Source organism: Sphaeramia orbicularis, chromosome 4, assembly GCF_902148855.1.
Source record: "Sphaeramia orbicularis chromosome 4, fSphaOr1.1, whole genome shotgun sequence".
In the NCBI taxonomy this organism is placed as follows: Eukaryota; Metazoa; Chordata; class Actinopteri; order Kurtiformes; family Apogonidae; genus Sphaeramia; species Sphaeramia orbicularis.
The window spans coordinates 47,759,563-47,782,646 of NC_043960.1; the positions used below are offsets into that span (position 1 = coordinate 47,759,563).

Below are 23,084 nucleotides of genomic sequence, written 5' to 3' on the forward strand. Positions count from 1 at the left end.
ATTACTATAAACTTGCTCGTGTATCAACATGAATGCTCTCTGTAGAATGACCCCCCCCATTATACTAACATTTACATGTTGATATATTGCAAAACATAAAACCGTGACATTTAAGTGTATTAATATTTTCTTACACCCAAAGAGTCAACTGTCTACCAAAGTTCTTTAGATAAGAGAGTTTAGAGTCATACACATTTTAAAGGTCATTTGCTTTATCTAAGAAATAGATTATAGAATTGAAAACATTAAGCGACTCAATAAATAAATTACAATTTTCCCAAATCGAAGCTTTGTTTCCTTAATTTCGCTGCTGTTAAACATTGGTTCAACTATTGTTTCACATGGACGCTTACAGGTACATCTAAAAAAATTTGAATACCATGAAACTGCATCTTTACAGACTGGAACTACATCTGCAAATGGACACCCATCAGTCATGGTGCATCTATAGCCTGTCCGTCCATGGGAGTGGATCTCTCCTTCACTGTGGTTCTCCCCGATGTTTCTCTTTTCCCACTGGGTTTTGGAGTTTTTCCTTGCTGAGAAGGAGGGTCTAAGGACGGGGGATACCCAGGACATTAATCCATTTCCTTCATCTACTGTTTATTTTACTGTTGTTTTTTCATATCCAACTAATTCTGTAAAGCCCTGTGGGGCAACCTTGTTGTGATATTGGGCTCTACAAATAAAACTGAACTGAATGAAAAAGTTAAACATTTTTGTCCCTCATTTCAGAAAGTGAAACCCACATATGAGTCATTAGACAGAGTTAAATATTTCGAGCCTTATTTCTTGAAATTTTGATGATTATGGCTTACAGATAATGAAAACCTAAAATTCAGTGTCTCAGAAACTTAGATTATTGCATCAAATCAATAAAAAAGGATGTTTGAAATGGAAATGTCAGGCCTCTGAAAAGTATGTTAATTTCTATGCACTTGATACAGGGTTGGGCCTCCTTTTACATGAATTACTGCATCAATGTGGCGTGGCATGGAGGCGATCAGCAGGTGTCACTGCTAAGGTGGAACAGAAGTCCAGGTTGCTTTGATAGTGGCCTTCAGGTCATCTGTGTTGTTGGATCTGGTGTCTCTCATCTTCTTCTTGACAATACTCCATAGATTCCATAGACAGGCGAGTTTGCTAGCCAATCAAGCACAGTAACATCATGGTCACTGAACCAGCTTTTGGTACCTTTGACAGTGTGGGCAGGTACCAAGTCCTGCTGGAAAATGAAATCAGCATCTCCATAAAGCTTGTCAGCAGAAGGAAGCATGAAGTGTTCTAAAATGTCCTGGTAGATGGCTGTGTTGACTGTGGACTTCAGAAAACACAGTGGACCAACACCAGCAGATGCCATGGCAGCCAAAATCAGCACTGACTGTGGAAACTTCAAACTGAACCTCAAGCGACGTGGATTCTGTGCCTCTCCACTTTTCCTCCAGACTCTGGGACCTTGATTTCCAAATGACATGCAAAATTGACTTTCATCTAAAAAGAAGACTTTGGACTTTCCACAGTCAGTGATGATTTGGGCTATGTCTATGTCTATGTCTAATAAGTCTATGTAATATATGGGTTTCACTTTCTGAAATGAGTGACAAAAAGTATTGAAATTTTTCATGATATTCTAATTTTCTGAGATGTACCTTTATTGTGACACACATGACGCTAGGATCAACACAAAGTTGTATGTTAGTTCCATTTTAAGTTGTTAGTAAGTTAATAAGTTGGATACAAATGTGTGCACATATTGTTTGTAGATGTCATTCGACTTGTTTGTTGTTTATATCTATATATATTTTTATACTGTTGTTATTTCTATACAGATATTTCTAATACATCCTTTTACTTTTATACTTTTTGTGATTGTTTCAGCTGGTTCTGGAATAAAGGACAAGTTGTCATTTTCAGACATGTCTTTTTCACATTTTTATAATTTTTTCACTTATTCAAATACTCTTAATAATAATTTAATTGAAGTGAATCAAAGAAAATAATCAATAGATTAATCAACTACAAAAATAACTGATAACTTTACTGACTGGTCCATGACTTCTTGACATTTTACAACAGTGGACTAAAGCCAAGTGTTTTATCCTTCCTTTAATCCATGTGTCCTTATCATAACCAGTCATTTCCTGTTTTTCTTACCTGAGTAGGATGTGGCTGAAACACTGGAGCTGAAGGAGGAGCCTAAGGTGTACGATGAAATGGGTGTGGGGGGCTGCTGGATGCTGGTGGACACTGGGTAAATGTTGTAGCTGGTTGACACAGAGCTGGAGGGGGCAATGGGTTTCAGAGCTGTAACCTGCCTCTGGGGAGGGGGGGGCTGACTGTACACGGTGGAGGGGGCTGGGCTGTAGGCGCTCTTTACTCCAACTGAAAAAAGAAAGAGGGGAATAAATAAAGGCCGCAGAGCAAAGAGGAGAGCTCTTCCATTCCCTGTGGGAGCCTGTCAGAGGTTTTGGCAAAGCGGCAGGATCTCATTTCACTGGTAAATGTGCTGCACACACATTCCACATGGATCACGTTACCCTTCAAAAGAGCAACGCAAATAAAATGGACACTGGAATGACCGACAAATCCTGCAGCAAGTCATGAGGGTCGTCTACACCATTCATTAAGCATCTCACAAAGATACTGAAAATGACATGGTTTGTCTTGACTTAATATGGCCTTTAAGTCAATTTAAAGAGGAAATAAACGTGTCACATCATACAAAGTGTAACAGTCTCCTACATTTAACATTTTAGTTCATATGTAAGTTTTATGTGTTTATTCAAACATCTTTCAGTTAATATATAATACATTTTACATACACAATGTTCTTGCGCCATCTGGTGGTATACTGTAGGGGGAACAGTCGCATAGTTTTAAGGTTCCGCCTGACCCCTTTTTGTTGACGCACTTCCTACTTGCTGTCTGTAGCCGCCGGTTAGCTTCACCACATGAAGATGAAAAGATGTAGAAATAACCATAAAACCAAAGAAACAAGCAAGAAAGAAGACGAGACTAAGGCCATAAGGATTATTTAGCCCCTCGTTGATGCCAGCAAACGAGGTTTTTTGTACTTTTGAATGTTTTATTTCACGTGATTAACATCTGTGATTTATTTATTTATTTGTTTAACACGAAGAGCAAGAACATGTATTAAAAGTTATTTTGTTGTGTTTTTCTGTCGTGAGCAGTTCTCACGGGTTCCAAGGAGAAGAATAAACCCTGTGTTTTAACTCTACTCGTGCCTACGCGAAATCCATGAGGGTGCTACAGAAAGTATTACTAAACAATAAGACAAATTTTAACCATTGAATAACTGGTAAATACAAACCTCATTTCCAGAGGACCTGGGACATTTTCTCAAGTACATTAAAAACAGTGATTTCCTACTTTGTTTGAAACTTTTAAACTGACAACAGTACATTGTTTTGTGTCTCAAATTCACTAACCAACTAGAAATAGAATAACCAAATAGAAACAAATTTATATTTGATACCTGCAACAACCTCAAAAAAGAAGCATGTTTACAACTTTATAAACTGGTCCTGTTTTTACATTTTTAAATAATTCGTAAACTAAGGACATCAACTGTCACAAGTGGAATATTGGTCCATTCTAATGGTTTACAAGACTTGAATTTCAATGCATTCGCCATACAGTGTCAGTAAAAGACAGATGTGGACAGTCCAGCACAGGTTCTGTGACTGTGAAGGCAGAAGTAGGCTTGGTATTGTCCTTCTGAAATAAGCACAGATTTCAGGGAAGAGATGTCAACTTAATACGAGCATGCATCTTCGCAGATATTCAGTCTATGCACAGAATTAACATAGTTCCTCCTCCTTGTGTTCCACAGTTTCAGGCTTTGTTTCTGGATGCAGTGGACAGTGTTTTTCCAATGTCCCCCTGAGATTATGTGTCCATAGTAAGTGCAGTAACACGATGGTTTTTCATGCGACACCACCTGTGGGCTGAAGGTGTCAAACATTCAGCAATACAATAAACCCTTGGTCTTTACACACCAACATTTCCCCAGATTCCACTCACAAAATAGTGTTGAGCAAATGATGAAACCAAAATACTTTGCAACTTTACAAAATACAATCAAGTTGATCAATGAAAACACTGAAAAATGTCTTTGTACTTTGGTCAATTAAATAAGCGTTGAAGCAAATTAAGAAATCACAGGTTTTAATTTCTATTGTAGTTTAGTGAAAGTCCAAACTTTTCTGGAAATTAGGTTTTTAACGCTACTTTTTTACATGCATAATGTGTTAAGAACCAAATCTCTGAATTACAGTGAACTGATATTTATATTTTTTCTATATTCAGGTTTTGCACATACGTCACATGATCACGTGGTTTTCTGTTTATAACACCATATCGGTAGGCAAGCTTTCCTTGGATCGCACAACTTGTTAAATGATGGACCTGCTAAACTCCTGTGTGCCATTTATTACTTAGCTTTCACCAATTATAAGTTAGGCAGAAAGACCGCTCAGTTCCATTGGTGGCAGCGGTGGTTCTGTTCTGCCAACCGCTGTTTATAGTTATTACTGCGGTTAGCGTAGCTTCTCAGTATAGTTAGCCTGCGTGCCTGTTGCGCTTAGCGGCGTGGAAAAAAAGAATTGTCATCATGTGGTACGGTGATGAAGACCCCTTTAAACCTACCAGGAGGGCTTCCCCTAGCCTATCACCCTATAGAGAGAGAGTAATTGTGGCTCTACCTGCTCCCTTTGTTGACGATGGCAGCCAGAGTTTCCTCAGCTGGGTGAGGCAGCTGAAAGTGGCAGTCAGAGCTACAGTGGGCAACACCGGTGAGTTCAGCGGGGAGCTGGTGAGAATACTCCCCACCAGTCTGTGCAAGTCTGCTTTTCTACTATGGGACAGCCTCCCCGATGTGGTCAAGTCAAATTATGCGGCCATGAAAGAAAAGATGGGATCGGCTTTTGGACAGAGACAGTTAATGGACCGTTTTAGAGCTAACATATCGGCTTGTTCACGAGTTCTGGGGGTGAGTCTGGATGTGAGCCGGCTGATGTGAGCCGGCTGGTAGCTGGTCCTCATGTTTTTGCCTCCAAGTTGTGCGCGCATCACTGTTGTTTGTAAACATTGAAACTCATCTATGGTGCCTTTATTACAAGCAGACATACTCGCAAATAACAAAACACGCAAACACGAGTCCAAAGAAAAACACGATATAAAGCAACAGTTCTGACTTTCTGGATCCAGATAGTGTGCCTACCAATATGGCGGTGTAAACAATCACATGACGAGTGACGTCAGCTGCAAGTCCTGAATAACAAATGGAGCACTATATGTTACATGCGCAGCTGCAAAAAGTTTGATTCTGAAACATCTTTAACTTGAAAAATTAAATTGTTTAAGGCAGATACTCCATATCAAGAACTAAATAACACCAACATCATTTAGATTAGAAATTTTGGCACTATATTTTTTTCCCTTAACCCTGAGGAGTCTGGAGTGTATTTTAGCTGGTTTTGAATACTATTGATTTGACCTTTATATTTCTCATTAAAAACTGTTTACCTTGCCTTGTTTGCTATTGTTCTTTTCAGCACAACCTCACCTGTGTGACTTCACAGTTATTCTTTTCATTGGACATGCTGTATTAACACACTGAACCTAAAAGTCACAGAAAAAACATGAAAACCGAGTAGGAAAAAGTTAAACAATCAGGTGTAACAAGATGCCACAAATCTGATTGGTTGACAAAGTTTACTTTTCTACCAAATACACTGACATGTTTTTGTTTTTTTTTCCCATCCAAGAACTTCCCTTAGAAGCCCATTTTCACCATCTCTTCCTGCACTGAACACATATCAGACATGATGACCATATGGCAGAAAATTCTGTTTTTATTGTGTATCATAAGTCTGGTTTTCCTTGGCCTTTCAACACAATTGAAATCACAGTATTACTTTGACATCTGAACTTTCACAGAAGTTTAAAGGAAGACTCAGAGTCCCTAGATGTCCAGGGCACATCTAGTGACTCTGAGGGGTTACATCTAAATATAAGTCAACAGTAATATTTCCTGGGGAAAGCTAAAATCACCTACGCAGGTCAGGTACCATTGTCAAAACACTAAAGAAAACTGAATTTCCAAACTACTGTTACTATGAAACTCTGGACACAAGATGACATCAAACATGGAGTCTCTCACCAGTCTGGTAGTAGTTTTCTGTGGCCGTTCTCTGAGCGGTGGCGATACTCGTCTGGTAGTACTGTTTATTGTCATAGGTTGTCACGGCAGCAGGACGTCCATAGTTGTAATTGTCCTGTTGTGAGTTTAGAACAAAGCGCCAAAAATATCACTATGGTGCATTAAAGATGTTATGCATAATGTACATGCATTAAGGAGCATAATCTTCAAACATGCTTTAACCGTGGTTATAAATGTCAAACTGTACAATCCACAACACAGACACTAGGGAAGAAACCATGAAGGAAGCCGAGAGACTGACCGTGTCGGAGTATACCTGGTACGTCTGCGGGGTGGTGGTGGGCTGCGGTGGGGCTGGGGGGTCTGGCTGCCTGTAGGTGTAGTCTGGAGGGGCCTGGTGGCTTTGGTAGGCGGGGTAGGGGGTGGAGGCTACGGGCCGCGCGGCCTGGGCGGGGGCTGGCGAGTAGGAGGCGGTGACGGCGTGGGCCACAGCTGGAGCCTGCTGGACACTGTAGCTAGCTGTGGAGGGGTGGGAGTAGGCAGGGGGGGGCTGGGCACTGGGGGGGTGAGGGGGAGAAAGACATTCATCAAAAAACAGCCAACTGGGTTTACTTAGGAATAGGCAATAATACAATTACAAGAATTCACTTCAGGTTTTATTTGGTTTCACTCTGTTAAAACGTGTTTCAATGTTTTGTAGGTTTCCATGTTACAACTAATACTTTAAAGGATCATCATGTTCAGAAAGGAGAGTTTAAAACCACACATACCAGCAAATTATGTCGTTTTTTCCACCAGTTGCACTAATTTTTTTTAACGAAAAAAATAGGACCAATGTCCCTGTATCTCACCAGCACATTCTATCAAAAATCAATAACAAGTTGAATTTGCAAGGTTGTCAGGTTCTGCTGCTATGTAAGAGTCCTGTGGTCTTGATGCAGAAGATCAATCCCCCAATAGCAGTGGGTGGTATTTTCACTGAAATTAAAGTTCATACATGACTTCCTATCAGTGCGCAATAGTAACTATATTTATATTTCTAACCATTTCCATGTAAAAGCCATCAAAATATGGATCATTATAAGTAAAAGCAAATGTTTAATATTTCAAAAATGAGTCAAAAAATCAAAAATCTAAATTTCTCAAAACTGTGAACAAACTTTGTGGACACTGTCCCAAGGAAGCTAAATATAAAATTAGAAATTAATCCGACCAGTAGTTTCAATGATGATGATGTTGCTAATTGCAAAAAAAGACAAAGACAATGACAGACACAGTGCCTTCACAATAGCTCATGACCCATCAGCTGGTGAGCTAATAAAGCAGTAAATCTCATAAAATCAGTGACTATATGTGTGTTTTGTCCTGTTTGTTGTGTGTTTTGTGTGTTGGTTTTATTACGTCTCCTATGTTGTCTTCATCTTGCTGTTTCTTTTACACAATTCATCTCAGAGCATCATGTGTATCATCTTGATTTTCTTGTTATATTTTTTGTGCATGAATAAAAACTACAGAACAGACCTGTTCATTGAGCTTTCACTACCAAGAAAGAACTATCACTTTGGTGTGTGTTACAACTGCTACCGATAGTGGACGATATGGAATTTTCAGTCAGGATAACATTATTGACTCTAGGTTTACACAACTGTCAAAACATGGATTCAATTCAGAAAAACACTTTTACATCAAAAAAAGTCCAAACACATTTAAACTTGTGTTTTACAGTGTTGAACAACTGTGCTGATAATTTATATCTGAGAAAGTATGAAAATGATGAAAAATGTGAGTTCCTGTTTCACAAAGTCTAAGATGACATTATAACATCTGCCAATGTTTTGTTGGGTCCACATTAAATATGTTGAGATTAATTTGGGTTAAATAAACTTTGCAATCTGACCAGAGTTAATGAAGGTCACGATGTTCAATGGTCATTTATTTATTTATTTTTTAAATAGTGTAGTGGAGAACACTTCAATCAAACTTCCTATACTTTCATACAGTCTGACTTTGAGTTAAATAAAACTTAATTCAAAAAAATTCAAATGTACATTGTATAATCAGAGGCATTAATGTTAGATAAGCACTAAATGCAGCTGTATTATCACACCTGATGAAGACTAGGATCTAATGGATGTGATCCCATTTCTAATGTGACCGACTCAACAAACCCTAATCCGTTTCATCCCAAAAGCAGAAGGCAAACACTCAGAAACCATCATCAGCCTGGTCTGAGGCGGTAACAGCAGTTACTGACAATGACATTAGTAACTAATGCCATCAGCATCTTTAATCGGGTTTTCAGTTCCAAGATGAAACAAAAATTAAATGACATAAAAGAGTCAACATGATGCACGAGTGAACTGACAGAAGACAAATCAACACAACTGGGCCTGAGTAATAAATACACTATATTGCCAAAAGTATTTGCTCACCTGCCTTGACTCGCATATGAATTTAAGTGACATCCCATTCCTAGTCTATGGGGTTCAATATGACGTGGGTCCACCCTTTGCAGCTATAACAGCTTCAACTCTTCTGGGAAGGCTGTCCACAAGGTTTAGGAGTGTGTTCATGGGAATTTTTGACCATTCTTCCAGAGGCGCATTTGTGAGGTCACACACTGATGTTGGATGAGAAGGCCTGGCTCTCAGTCTCCGCTCTAATTCATCCCAAAGGTGTTCTACGGGGTTGAGGTCAGGACTCTGTGCAGGCCAGTCAAGTTCATCCACACCAGACTCTGCCATCCATGTCTTTATGGACCTTGCTTTGTGCACTGGTGCACAGTCATGTTGGAATACAAAGGGGCCAGCTCCAAACTGTTCCCACAAAGTTGGGAGCATGGAATTGTCCAAAATGTCTTGGTATGCTGAAGCATTCACAGTTCCTTTCACTGGAACGAAGGGGCCAAGCCCAGCTCCTGAAAAACAACCCCACACCATAATCCCCCCTCCACCAAACTTTATACTTGGCACAATGCAGTCCGACAAGTATCGTTCTCCTGGCAACCGCCAAACCCAGACCCGTCCATCAGATTGCCAGATGGAGAAGCGCGATTCGTCACTCCAGAGAACGTGCCTCCACTGCTCTAGAGTCCAGTGGCGGCGTGCTTTACACCACTGCATCCAGCGCTTTACTTACATCACAGCCAAACATAACTTGGTGTTGTATGGCTTGGATGCAGCTGCTCGGCCATGGAAACCCATTCCATGAAGCTCTCTGTGCACTGTTCTTGAGCTAATCTGAAGGCCACATGAAGTTTGGAGGTCTGTAGCCATTGACTCTGCAGAAAGTTGGCAACCTCTTCGCACCATGCGCCTCAGCATCTGCTGACCCCGCTCCGTCAGTTTATGTGGCCCACCACTTCGTGGCTGAGTTGCTGTTGTTCCCAAACACTTCCACTTTCTTATAATACAGCTGACAGTTGACTGTGGAATATTTAGGAGTGAGGAAATTTCACGACTGGATTTGTTGCACAGGTGGCATCCTATCACAGTTCCACGCTGAAATTCACTGAGCTCCTGAGAGCGACCCATTCTTTCACAAATGTTTGTAAAAGCAGTCTGCATGCCTAGGTGCTTGATTTTATACACCTGTGGCCATGGAAGTGATTGGAACACCTGATTCTGATTATTTGGATGGGTGAGCCAATACTTTTGGCAATATAGCGTACATACAGAGAATAACAACAGGGGGTGAACAACAGAACAGTTTATCATTCAGTTCATTATTTCTTCCAAGGAAAAGTGCAATTATGCACAACTTCGTATTCAATAACTGAGCTCTGACAACTGAAACTCTACCACAGGCTTACAGTGGCGTAATATTCATGTGTAGTAACCCATTCAGTTATAAGCAACAATGGGCAAACCTGTTAACATGATTAGGTCTGTCACAATATGGAAAATCTATATCATAATACCGGAAGGTCTGTGTGTGTGTGTGTGTGTGTGTGCGAGCGCGCGCGTCTGCACAGTTCTGATAAATTGAGACATTTTTAACTGGTCAATTTGGTACCTACAGTTGAGGAATAGTCCCATCTCCAAATTAAATATCTCAGCCTATCTAGGACCAATATTTTGGCAGATATTAGTAATTTTGGAATACAGTTGCCTTACAATCATGTTGCATTGCCGAAGACGGTTGACAGGAAGTGTAGTACCACACTGCATGATGGGGAAATGAGGATAAAAACAGGAACAATGCATTTACTAATTTCAGTCCCAAGATATCGTTATAATTTGACCCATGGTTCCCCACAGGTCCACACGCTAGTACATACAGCTCTGGATAAAAATAAGAGACCACTGCAAAATTTGGCCTGTCACTTTCTCTGATTTTACCATTTATAGGTATGTGTTTGAGTAACATAAACATTTTTGTTTAATTCTCTAAACTACCAACAACATTTCTCCGAAATTCCAAATAAAAATATTGCTTTTTAGAGCATGTATTTGCAGAACATGACACATGGTCAAAATACCAAAAAGATGCAGTGTTTTCAGACCTCATATAATGCAAAGAAAACAAGTTCATACTAACCAATACTAATGTTGTAACTTGGGAAAAGTTCAGACATCAATATTTGGTGGAATAATCCTGATTTTCAGTGACCGCTTTCACAAGTCTTGGCTCTCCACCATTACTGTTGGATGACTTTATGCAGCTCCTGGCATAGAAATTCAAGAAGCTCAGCAATGTTTGATGGCTTGTGACCATCCATCTTCCTCCAGAAGTTTTCAAAGTGGGTTCAGGTCAGGAGATTGGGCTGGCCATGACAGGGTCTTCATCTGGTGGTCTGTCATCCACACCTACCACAGTAGTGGTTTTTATACTTCTCCTTCTTAAATAAGACATGGATCAGGTATTTATTAAGTAGAATAAGGTGTGCTTGTGTTGGAATGCAACAGACACAGGGATGGAATGGCTGTCATATATGCAGACATGCTGATTTCAGAGGAAACTGCAGTGGTGTCTTAATTTTTACAGAGCTGTACATACTTCTGTTTGTGATGTTCTATTCAACTCAGAGAAGTAGAATGAAGCCAAATGAAATGATGTCAATCATCACAATGTGGAAATAATGATAAAATATGTTCTTTGCGTTCATTTCACCCAACTGCTCATATAAATTATTACTTATTTATTTAGCATGATAAATATTCTCACACTAAATAATTTAAAATAATTGTAATATGACAATTCTGTAATGATTGTGACAAGACTAATCATGATTAAAATATACTGATGACATGAATATTGATAATTATTACAATAAATGTTATATCCTCATTCTCAGGTACTGCACTGTCTGTTGTCCACATCTGTCTCCTAAACTATAGTTTAAAGGCTAATTGTTTTGTCCTGAGTGAAAGTTGAAGAAAGCAGGCAGTTATTAGTGACATTAAATTATTCATTAATGTCACAACAACAAATAAAAGGTCAAACAAGATGAAAGTGATATATATATATATATATATATATACAAAAAACATAACATAAATAAAACACCTGTGACTGAAGCTTAAACTGTCCATTTTGTGAATTTTGTGCAAGAAGTTTTTGCAAAATGAATTCTGCATGAGGGTAATCTGAGTTTTCATTCAACATGATGTGAAAGATGTTTGGAGTAGGGATGTAAACATATAATCAACTATCAATTAATTGTTGATAAGAATTAGTTCGATTAAATTATTAATTGTCGGTTAATTGCCCTTTTCCATGTCCTGTCCGAAGGCTGCCGGGTTGTCCGCACTGCAACGCTGCAGCTGGGATAGCTGGTCATCACGTTGCATTAGGGACATGGTGGGGTGAAACACAGACCAACCAGTCTGTTTGTGGGAGCAGTGCACCCCCGCCTATGCGGGGTCGGTATCTGATCAGAGCATTTCCCTGGAGGTCGGTTTAGTACACGGTCATCTGGAGTATCTGGTCAGCGAGACAAAAGTTGAAAACATCCTCCAGGCTCCTGATTCGGGCCACACGTATGTGCCGCATTATGTCCCACGGTCACCTCGGTGGCCACATGAAAATAGTGGGGGGGGCCTCTCCGCTGAAATCTTGCTTCACCCTGTCAGTGATGCAAAGTCAGAAATGCCCATTTCTTCTAACCTGCCCGTCTTCAGATCCATTTATTTTACTGAATTTCTCTGCAGAATTTTAGTTCTACTAAATAAATGTCATTGTCTGTACTGTATCCCTAATGGTACAATAAATCAATCATTAAGGAATATGACATGCTTTTTTCATTAAGTACATAAACAGTATTTAGCTTTTATTCTTATAGACCTGATCGAAAGACAAATTCAGATTCTCAGAAAGATTGCTGCTTACCAATTAATCGTTAATTGATCGATAAGGTCAATCAACTAATGATTAATGGATTAATCGATTATTTGCCTCCCTAGTTTGGAGATTTGAAAGTTGTGGTTTTAAAGTCTAATTTATGGTCAGAACATCACAAACCCCAACCAGACAGACGCCCATGTCACAAATCTAACATTTATAATGATAGACTGTTTGTTCAACATCAAAACATGCATGAATAAAATTAGTAAAACAAGACAGAATTTGAAAGTGTTTTATCCAAGAATGAACAAATTTAACACTGAAGACAAAAAAATGCCACAACAATATCTATGATGATATTAATTATATCATCTATTAGGGCTGCTCGATTATAGAAAAAAAAAAAAATCATTATTATTTTAGCAATAATTGAAATCACGATTATTAAAAACGATTATTTGTTAACCTTAAAGTTGTTGATTTTTTTCTTGCAAAACAATGTAAAATATACTCTTTAAACATAAATAAAGCTTTTAACCACTAAAACAAAGTATGTTCACTTTTGTACGAAACAAAAAAATCTTTGAATGCAAATAAGTGTACTGTAAATTCAAGTATGTTTCCTTTTGTAAATAAATAGTGCACTGTAATTGAACTGCTATAGACTTGCCATAGAACTGTAGCAATTAAAAAAAAAAAAAAAAAAAAAAAGCTCACGTAAAGTGCAAATTATAAATTTAAGTATGTTCAATGTAGTATGAAACATAGTAAATTCAGTGGCATGCCGTGAGGTTTCAGTTAAGGCCTTCTGTATACATCAGCCATCTTGAATACGTATGTTAGGGTTACACGGGTTAGGGTTAGGATAATACGGGAGTTGCAGCGTAAAGAGATTCGGAGATTGAAGATTGCATTGCGGACGAAGTTGTAGATGGAGTTGTTTTATGTGTTTTAGTTTTTCATAAGATTATGATAAAGGTCGCGGTGGTTAAACTTCAGATGGTTGAAAAGGTTTGTTGTGTTAGCGGTCGGTGCGGACACAACTACGAAACACTTTTTGCACGTGACGTGTTTTTGCTCTTCGTCGTCTTCATCAAACCCAAAGTGATTCCATACAATTGAATATGACTTGCCTTTTTTGTTTACCAAGCACTTCTGCTGTGATTCTCCAGCCATTTTTCCAGACCACTAGGTACAACTTTCCTCTTGGGGTGGACCTGCCGGCTAGCAGGCAGCAGTAGCTTAGAGGGGGGCGGGGCAGAGCAGCTCATGGTAGCTTGCGTACGTGTGAATTAAAACAACTCAAAATTAATAATCGTTTTTTCTCGATTACATAATTTTTGTAATCGTTGCGTGTAATAATCGAAATCGTAATTGAATTTCGATTAATTGCACAGCCCTATCATCTATTCACTTTAACAAAATGAACCATCCCTTGTTAAACTCTGCTGATCTACTGGTCTCTATCCAGAGTACGAACACCAGACCCTGGCATTAAATATGTCACATACTGGACTAAGGACATAGTTTATAGACAATGAAAACCCATTGCCTACACTTCATGGAGAACCAACCCTGTTCACTCAAAATAAACTTGCCAGAAGCTCAACACTGCACATTGTTTCCACAAAAATCAGAATCACATGAAGTTGCAGAAATGGACCTTGGATTAAGTTTCAACACTGGTTCTCTTCTCTCATAATGGACTAGATTGAATTTTATTCACAAACCACCAGCACAAACACAAACCTGATCCATCAGCTCTTCCCTAAGTCTCAGTCCACCTTTAGCTTTACTGTCTTATCTCGTCTTGTTGTTCCGTCTCTTTATTAAGACAGAAAAAAAATAATAATACGGCAAAGATTAGAATTAATGGCTTTTACAAGTGTCAGTATTTAGTCTTTTCCTGTGGATCTGTTGTTGTATTATAATAAGCCTCCTTCAGAGTTTTTCCTCTTTGCAGATCTATTACAACTTATATAATATCCACATTTACTAACAAATTTGTTTATAATATAGTTTGACACCTATTTCCTGTATATTACATTTGCACACATATAAAACAATGATATCAGTAAAGCCAAGGTACTAAAATTCGAGAAACTACCATATTTGACATAGTTAACATTTGTCATTTCATAGTAAATTTTCGAAAGACTAAAGGCAGCCATACACTGTGCGATTATTTCGATCGTTGCATGTAGCTCCATCTCAAACTGTGCAAATCAATCGTGAAGTCAGGCTCACGATTCATGTTCTCACACTGTATGGACCGATGCTCGTATGCGACCTGACTGCTCACACTGTAGGACCATACACCAGAGGATGCACAACAAAACCAAATATTATTTATTTTTTGAAAGATGTTGAACTTTATTTACAGCTGTTCAATAAATCTGGAAACAAAAGGACATAAAAAAACGTAAGTATTTGCTCTGATTTGGACATTGTATTATAGTGTATTCCCCCTGGCAAACTTGAGATATTTTCTTGTTGTATACATTGTTTGTATACTCTACTTCATTCAATAAAGATTTAATTAAGAAAAAATAAACTTCTGTGGGTTCATCACGTGATACCATCACAGATTTGAGGTCAGAGCAGTGCCTTGCATTGTGGGCTGCTCACAAAAATGACATGCTGACTTCTGTTGTCTTTTGTAGTTTTACCCAAAAATCGAAAATCAAAATTGAAAATAGTTTTTAGAGGAAAAAAAAAAAAATCTGGATTTTTTTTTTTTTTTGCCAAAATTGTGCAGCCCTAATATATATACACTATATTGCGAAAAGTATTGGCTCACCCATCCAAATAATCAGAATCAGGTGTTCCAATCACTTCCATGGCCACAGGTGTATAAAATCAAGCACCTAATCATGCAGACTGCTTTTACAAACATTTGTGAAAGAATGGGTCGCTCTCAGGAGCTCAGCGAATTCCAGCGTGGAACTGTGATAGGATGCCACCTGTGCAACAAATCCAGTCGTGAAATTTCTTCGCACCTAAATATTCCACAGTCAACTGTCAGCTGTATTATAAGAAAGTGGAAATGTTTGGGAACAACAGCAACTCAGCCACGAAGTCGAAGGCCACGTAAACTGACGGAGCGGGGTTAGCGGATGCTGAGGCGCATGGTGCGAAGAGGTCGCCAACTTTCTGCAGAGTCAATGGCTACAGACCTCCAAACTTCATGTGGCCTTCAGATTAGCTCAAGAACAGTGCACAGAGAGCTTCATGGAATGGGTTTTCATGGCCGAGCAGCTGCACCCAAGCCATGCATCACCAAGTGCAATGCAAAGCGCCGGATGCAGTGGTGTAAAGCATGCCGCCACTGGACTCTAGAGCAGTGGAGGCGCATTCTCTGGATTGACGAATCATGCTTCTCCATCTGGCAATCTGATGGACGGGTCTGGGTTTGGCGGTTGCCAGGAGAACGATACTTGTCGGACCGCATTGTGCCAAGTGTAAAGTTTGGTGGAGGGGGGATTATGGTGTGGGGTTGTTTTTCAGGAGCTGGGCTTGGCCCCTTAGGTCCAGTGAAAGGAACTGTGAATGCTTCAGCATACCAAGACATTTTGGACAATTCCATGCTCCCAACTTTGTGGGAACAGTTTGGAGCTGGCTCCTTCCTCTTCCAACATGACTGTGCACCAGTGCACAAAGCAAGGTCCATAAAGACATGAGGCCCTTTCCCACCGCAGGAACTTTTGCAGGAACTTTCTGTATTACCCTGAACTTTCAAAGTTCCTGGTGCGTTTCCACCGAAAATTACCCTGGTAACTGACCCTCCCCCGGCCCCGAATTTACCCTGAAGAAGTTCCTGGTTAGGAGGTAGTACTTTCCAGATTACCAGGAACTTTAAGGGGCGGGGCTGTGTGCTGGAGAAGGCTGAGTGGTGGACTAGACTGGCAGCATTTCCGCATTCTGTTCACCGCCAACATTTAACTCATTTAATTTCCACAAGCTTTGGATTTTGATCATTTGGAAAATGGACCAAAAGAGAGGCTACAAGAAGTGGACGGACAACGAGGAAATTCAGACGGACTTTGAATCACCGACACGAAACGAGCGAGTAAAAGCTGTCGGAGCCAAATATAAGACACAAGCCTAAAGAAATACGAGGAAAGAAGAAGAAACTTATGCAGAATTAAAAGAAACTAAAGGACCACAACGGTCGCAGTGGATCCAACTGTCGAACAAACCAGTGGTATGTATATGACAGAAATATTCACTGTTTAGTTGGTTCCATGCTGTAACAGTAGTCAGCGGAACATCAGCTGTTTAGTCAGAAGTGAAGTCCGGTTAACCTAATACTAACTGGTCAACAGTCTGACATTAAACCTAAATCACAAAACTGGATGTATTTGTGTGTTCGCCGTGAGCTGAACACTGATTTATTCTGTATGTTTGTGATTTCCACCTGAAATGGACTGGACGGACTCGCCTCTTTTTCTGAACCTGCAGCTCGTTTGTTCGCTCGTCCATCGTCTACTGCTGTTTACAACAGCCCAGGTCAGACATTTAACATGTCACATCACACTGATAGGAATCTGTCATCTTGTGTTCTGTTATTCATTTTAAGATTTTTATTACTTTTCCCACAGGAAAGCGAAAAAGGGACCGGGACCATGGAGTTCCAGACCGGCTGTCCTGGACCAGCTGGACCAGACCCTGGTCCAAAAGCCTGAACCTTTCACACATGTTTATTTCCCTTTTAATCTCAAGGCACCTTTGTTTTGTTTCAAATTTTAATAAAAAAAAATCTAACCTAATACTGTCTGTTCATTTACAAGGCATCAAAATATGAGTTTAAGTACTTTTATCAGTAATATGCAGTTGAATTAAATGCAGGCATTTGAGTAAATCTGTCTGACTTTAGGGTTGAACCTGGACTATATCTGTAAAACAATAGAAATGAAACAGAACCATCCATCACACATAAAGTTAGATGTGATTTAGTTTAAGGAATGAGAAGTTGAAAATACATGTTCTACCATTTTTAAATACAAATTAAGGATATGTAATGATGGTTAACTTCATTTAAAATGTTTTCCAGATGGATTAAGTGATTCAACAACCAGTAAAATGTTAAACCCAACCTGTCCACTTACAGTGGTGTGTCATTTTATTGAACTAGAGGTTAGTTTGTGAATGTACATGACCTGGACTACAGTTTCTGTTACTGCTCCCTCATACATCATCAACCTGATTTGAATAAATTACCCTGAACTTTTGGGTGCGGTGGAAATGCAGTTACCAGGAACTCTTTTACCCCAAAAAGTTCCTGGTAAGTAAGTTCCTGGGCCTTTTGGTGGGAAAGGGCCTATGGATGACAGAGTTTGGTGTGGATGAACTTGACTGGCCTGCACAGAGTCCTGACCTCAACCCCACAGAACACCTTTGGGATGAATTAGAGCGGAGACTGAGAGCCAGGCCTTCTGTCCAACATCAGTGTGTGACCTCACAAATGCACTTCTGGAAGAATGGTCAAAAATTCCCATGAACACACTCCTAAACCTTGTGGACAGCCTTCCCAGAAGAGTTGAAGCTGTTATAGCTGCAAAGGGTGGACCGACGTCATATTGAACCCCATAGACTAGGAATGGGATGTCACTGAAATTCATATGCGAGTCAAGGCAGGTGAGCAAATAATTTTGGCAGTATAGTGTATATATATATATATATATATGTATATACACAAGGGAAGGGAAGATTATCCAATACGCATCGATACGCCGATGTGCGCGTGCACAATCCGAGTGCACTGGTAGAGAAGCTGTGAGTGCATGAAAAGTTTGGAATGATATCACGATGCATTGGTTATTGAATGTTTGTATCGATAAAATTTGATCCATTTCAAGGAAATATATTTTTACTTGCATTTAAAAGTGTTACTATTTATTTGGGTAAAGTTTTTCTTTCCTTCAGACCCACGTTAAAGTGCTCTGCGGATTCGCAGATGTGTACACTGCACACTAACAGTCTGAGCTCCGTGGATAGACTGTGGCACAAGCGCCGCGAATAAATACTTTAAAGTCTGTATGTGAATCTGACAGACATAGAAGGAAGGTGACCACATGTGGTTTATGAATAGGGCTGGGTATCATGGCCAATTTCCATAATCAATTCAATTTCGATTCATAAGGTACTGAATCGATTAATCATGATTCGATTCAATCCAATATCGATTTGATTCAGTATAAAGTACAATTTTGAGTTGTAACCTGATTATTTGACTACCGCAGTCAGGCAACACATCAATATTAGTATCAATATTGATATTAGAAAGGAAATAAATATGACATTTCAACAGTCAGTAGCTGAATCTGCTTTAAATAATGAAGGGGACAGAAACATTGCCATGTTTCTGGCGGGTGGGGGGGGAGGGGGGGGGCGTTAAAGCGGTAAAGGACATTGTCCTTTACTAATCCACTAACTCCATACTCAGCCATAGGTGATAGTATGGATCCAACTTATTATTCCAAGGATGACCAGCTTCTGCGACTCACCTCGGACAACCTCCAGGCGGCCAGTTCCTTCACACTGCAGGTATGAGTTTGAGGCTGGGAGCACCCCCAGCGGAGGGGTTTTCCCTACCCATCATCCGCGTCTTTTCTGCACTAGAGCCGTCGCGAGTGAGACCAACACCCCACGTCTTCCCAAGGGGTTTGCAAGACGGAGCCAGCCACGCTTCCTCGTACTCGCGGTCTTGCTCTGAAAAATCGATCTCATCCACTATTAATCAATTACGCAAATGTCAAACGAAATTGATCTAAGATCGATCAAATCGATTTTTTTACCAAGCCCTATTTATGAACGTGTACTTCTTACTATATCAGCTGTACAGAATACTGCAGTGCATACCACAGATATTTCCTTAAACAGTGTCATACATATCCAACAGCGCATCCCAGAATACCTTGTGCAGGTGTCTCTTAAAGTGACAGAACTTTTTTCTGTTTTGCCTACATTACAAATACATTACATTACAAATTAATTCGGCAAGGGAGCAAGAAGTTGAGTGTTAGAAACATGCAGAGATATGCCGTTTTATTATTGTTCTGCCTTTCAAGCAAGTCTTAGTTCATTTATACATACAGACTCTTATTTTGAAACTCATGCTTTTATTTTAGCACTCCACACGCACTGTAGAACCAAGCGCCGGTGCTCTGTGTGAACTGTGAAAAGCAAGCAAACTTTCCAAATAATGCTAAATTAAACTTTGTGTAACTCCTGCAGAAGCAACACCTGTATTTATCAATTATTCTGTTGTTTGCTAAATAATTTTACATGCAAACATGCCATTAGGAACATGTTTATGACGTTATTTTGGATGTGTTTATTACAATGTGTTATTAACATGTTTAAGCTGTGTTGTCAGCCTGTTCTGTCAGCCTGTCCCTGGGCAGCTGTGGCTACAAATGTAGTTTACCACCGCCAGAGTGTGAATGTGAGAGCGAATGAATAATGGGTCAATAATGTAAAGCGCTTTGGGTGTCTAGAAAAGAGCTATATAAATCCAATCCATTTTTATTATTAAGCTAATTCGTTTATGCTAGCAGTCTGAGATGGGTTGCTAATTCTTTATGCAGGCTCATGTTAAGTTTATGTAAATTCATTGGTTGTGTTTAGATATAATATGCCAGCCTTTGAACTAACCTTTACTTATTTACAATGTGATTGTTGTATTAGCAGTCAATTTAAGTTTATAATAATCACATGTATGCATTCTCTGTGAATATGCATATCATTAATAGACATAACTAACTGAATTATTTTGTCTTTATTTTATAGTTTCACTCTGTCAATCTGCATGATGTGAAGTATGTACATTAAAGCTGCAAACTTCAAAGAGGACATCTCTCGCATCGTCAATTCAGAGTTTAGCTCACTGTCTAGCTCAGACTAAGTACAGACGTCTTAGCGAGGACAGTACAATTCTAACTCATATTATTCTGCCCCTGCTTGTGCGCGTGTAGCGATTAGCTCGGCAGATAGACAACAGGTTTCCCAAGAAAAGCCGAACGCCCAAAACTTCTCTCCAAATCTTTTACTTGAGACTCACTGTAAAACTGCAACATACATACAAAATATTTCTCAGTTATGTTCATTGCCTTAGTACATTTACATGGCATTATACATTTAAATGAATGGGAAAAAGATTGCTAGCTAGATGCTAACTTGAATGGGAAAATCCATAGACACGCTAACAATTAGCATTTACAGATTAATTTAAGATTTACAACGCCTTTTTATCCAGCAACAAAGGTTCACATCAGAGATATTTTATACTATTCAGTCTTACAACAACTGAACATAAAATACTCACAGGCAAACGTTTTTGGGGCCATACAAACAGAGTGAAAGAAATGTGTCTGTTAGTTCCTTCTTATGTCCGAACTGGCTACGGGAACACCGCAAGGACAAAACAAACATTAGTGACACTTAATCCGACCACTAGAGGGCCCCCTTTGCTTGCTTTGAACAACTGAACATAACATACAGGGTGGGGAAGCAAAATTTACAATGAACATTTAGTTGTTTTTTCTCAGCAGGCACTACGTCAACTGTTTTGAAACCAAGCATATATTGATGTCATAATCATACCTAACACTATTATCCATACCTTTTCAGAAACTTTTGCCCATATGAGTAATCAGGAAAGCAAACGTCAAAGAGTGTGTGATTTGCTGAATGCACTCGTCACACCAAAGGAGATTTCAAAAATAGTTGGAGTGTCCACAAAGACTGTTTATAATGTAAAGAAGAGAATGACTATGAGCAAAACTATTACGAGAAAGTCTGGAAGATACTATTAAAGAAGAATGGGAGAAGTTGTCACCGGAATATTTGAGGAACACTTGCACAAGTTTCAGGAAGCGTGTGAAGGCAGTTATTGAGAAAGAAGGAGGACACATAGAATAAAAACATTTTCTATTATGTACATTTTCTTGTGGCAAATAAATTCTCATGACTTTCAATAAACTAATTGGTCATACACTGTCTTTCAATCCCTGCCTCAAAATATTGTAAATTTTGCTTCCCCACCCTGTATTATTGGACTTATTAGTATTAGTACTTATTAGTGGGCTTAAGACTCCTGTCAATCACTCACAACTGGAAATAAACTGATGGGGACATAAACATGGAGAAAAGTACCAGTCTTTTACATGGACATTTTCATTTTAAATGTCTTCAGACGGTGGGGTTGAGAAGGCCTTAGTTGTTTGGAAGCACTGCAATGTGAAATTATTTTTATCACCGGAGTACTTCAAGTCTGAAATGTCGCTTAAAGGCAATTGATGCTGGCACCCCCCCAGTATAACTATGCGATTAATCGAAGAAATCCACGCAATTAATTGCGATTAAAAATTTTTATCGCTGTCCAGCACTAATACACACACACACACACACTACCGGTCAAAAGTTTTAGAACACCCCAATTTTGCCCGAATTTCCTTGAAAATGATGCAGTTTAATGTCTCAGTGTACTCTGAAATTAAAGCATAGAACAAATAAACAATTGAAGTTAAAAAAGAAATCATGGAATCAGTTTAGAAACCAAAATGTATTCTAAACTTTTGACTCATCAAAGTAGCCACCTTTGGCAGATATAACAGTTGAACACACTTGTGGCATTCTTTCTGCAATGGAAATCAAATATTCTTCAGAAAGTTCTTCCCAACTCTGTTGCAGAAGTTCCCATAAATGTGTAGCACTTGTAGGTTGCTTTGCTTTCACTCTTCTGTCCAGTTCATCCCAAACCAGCTTGATCGGGTTGAAGTCTGGAGACTGTGTTGGCCGCTCCACGTTTTCAAGTGTACCATCTTGTTCTTTTTTCTTAAGATAGTTCTGGCATAGGGTAGACTTATGTTTTGGGTCATTATCTTGCTGTAGGATGAACCCCTGACCAACTAGGCGCATCCCAGAGGGTACTGCATGGCACTACAGAATGCTGTGGTAGCCGTTTTGGTTCAGGGTGCCTTTCACTCTGTACAAGTCACCGACCCTGGATCCAGCAAAACAGCCCCAGACCACCACACTTCCTCCTCCATGTTTGACAGTTGATGTCACACACTGAGGAACCACCCTTTCACCTACTCGATGGCATACATAAGTCCTGCAGGATGAACCGAAGATTTCAAATTTGGATTCATCAGTCCATAACACCTTCTTCTAGTCTTCAGTAGTCCACTGGTGGTGTTTCATGGCCCAGGCAAGCCTCTTTTTCTTAATCTGAAGTCTCAGCAATGGCTTTCTTGCTGCAACTTGACCCATCAAACCTGCAACTGGAAGTCTTCTCTTCACAGTTGAAACTGGGACTTGCTTACTTCGACCACTATTGAGCTGTGCTTGAAACTGTTGTCCTGTGAGTCGCCTAGCTGTTGACTCTCAGAAACTTGTCTTCTGATTCTGTTGTGGCTTTGGGTCTGCCAGACCTCTTCCTGTCAGCATTTCCCTCAGTTTCTGAGTGCCTTTTGATGGTGAAGGAAACTGGATTTACTGACACCTTGACTTTCTTGGCAATTTCTCTGTAGGAAACCCCTACATTTTTAAGTGTTATGATGGTCTGTCTCTCTTCTATTGTTAATTGCCTTTTCCTCGCCATTTTTATAGT

General features: G+C 39.5%; 1 protein-coding gene across 3 annotated transcripts in view; it reads right to left on the reverse strand.

Moving 5' to 3' along the window:
* Positions 1-23,084, reverse strand: part of zfr2 (zinc finger RNA binding protein 2) — a 64,460-nt gene that overhangs the window by 36,631 nt on the left and 4,745 nt on the right. Inside the window, exons 2-4 of one of the 3 annotated variants that reach the window (XM_030132074.1) lie at positions 6,501-6,741; positions 6,185-6,299; positions 2,155-2,382 (exon numbers count right to left, since the gene is read on the reverse strand). In XM_030132074.1, coding sequence (XP_029987934.1) covers positions 2,155-2,382; positions 6,185-6,299; positions 6,501-6,741 — 584 coding nt within the window. Of the gene's footprint in view, positions 1-2,154; positions 2,383-6,184; positions 6,300-6,485; positions 6,742-23,084 lie in introns of all 3 variants that reach the window. The other 2 variants (XM_030132073.1, XM_030132076.1) reach the window with 2 other exon arrangements.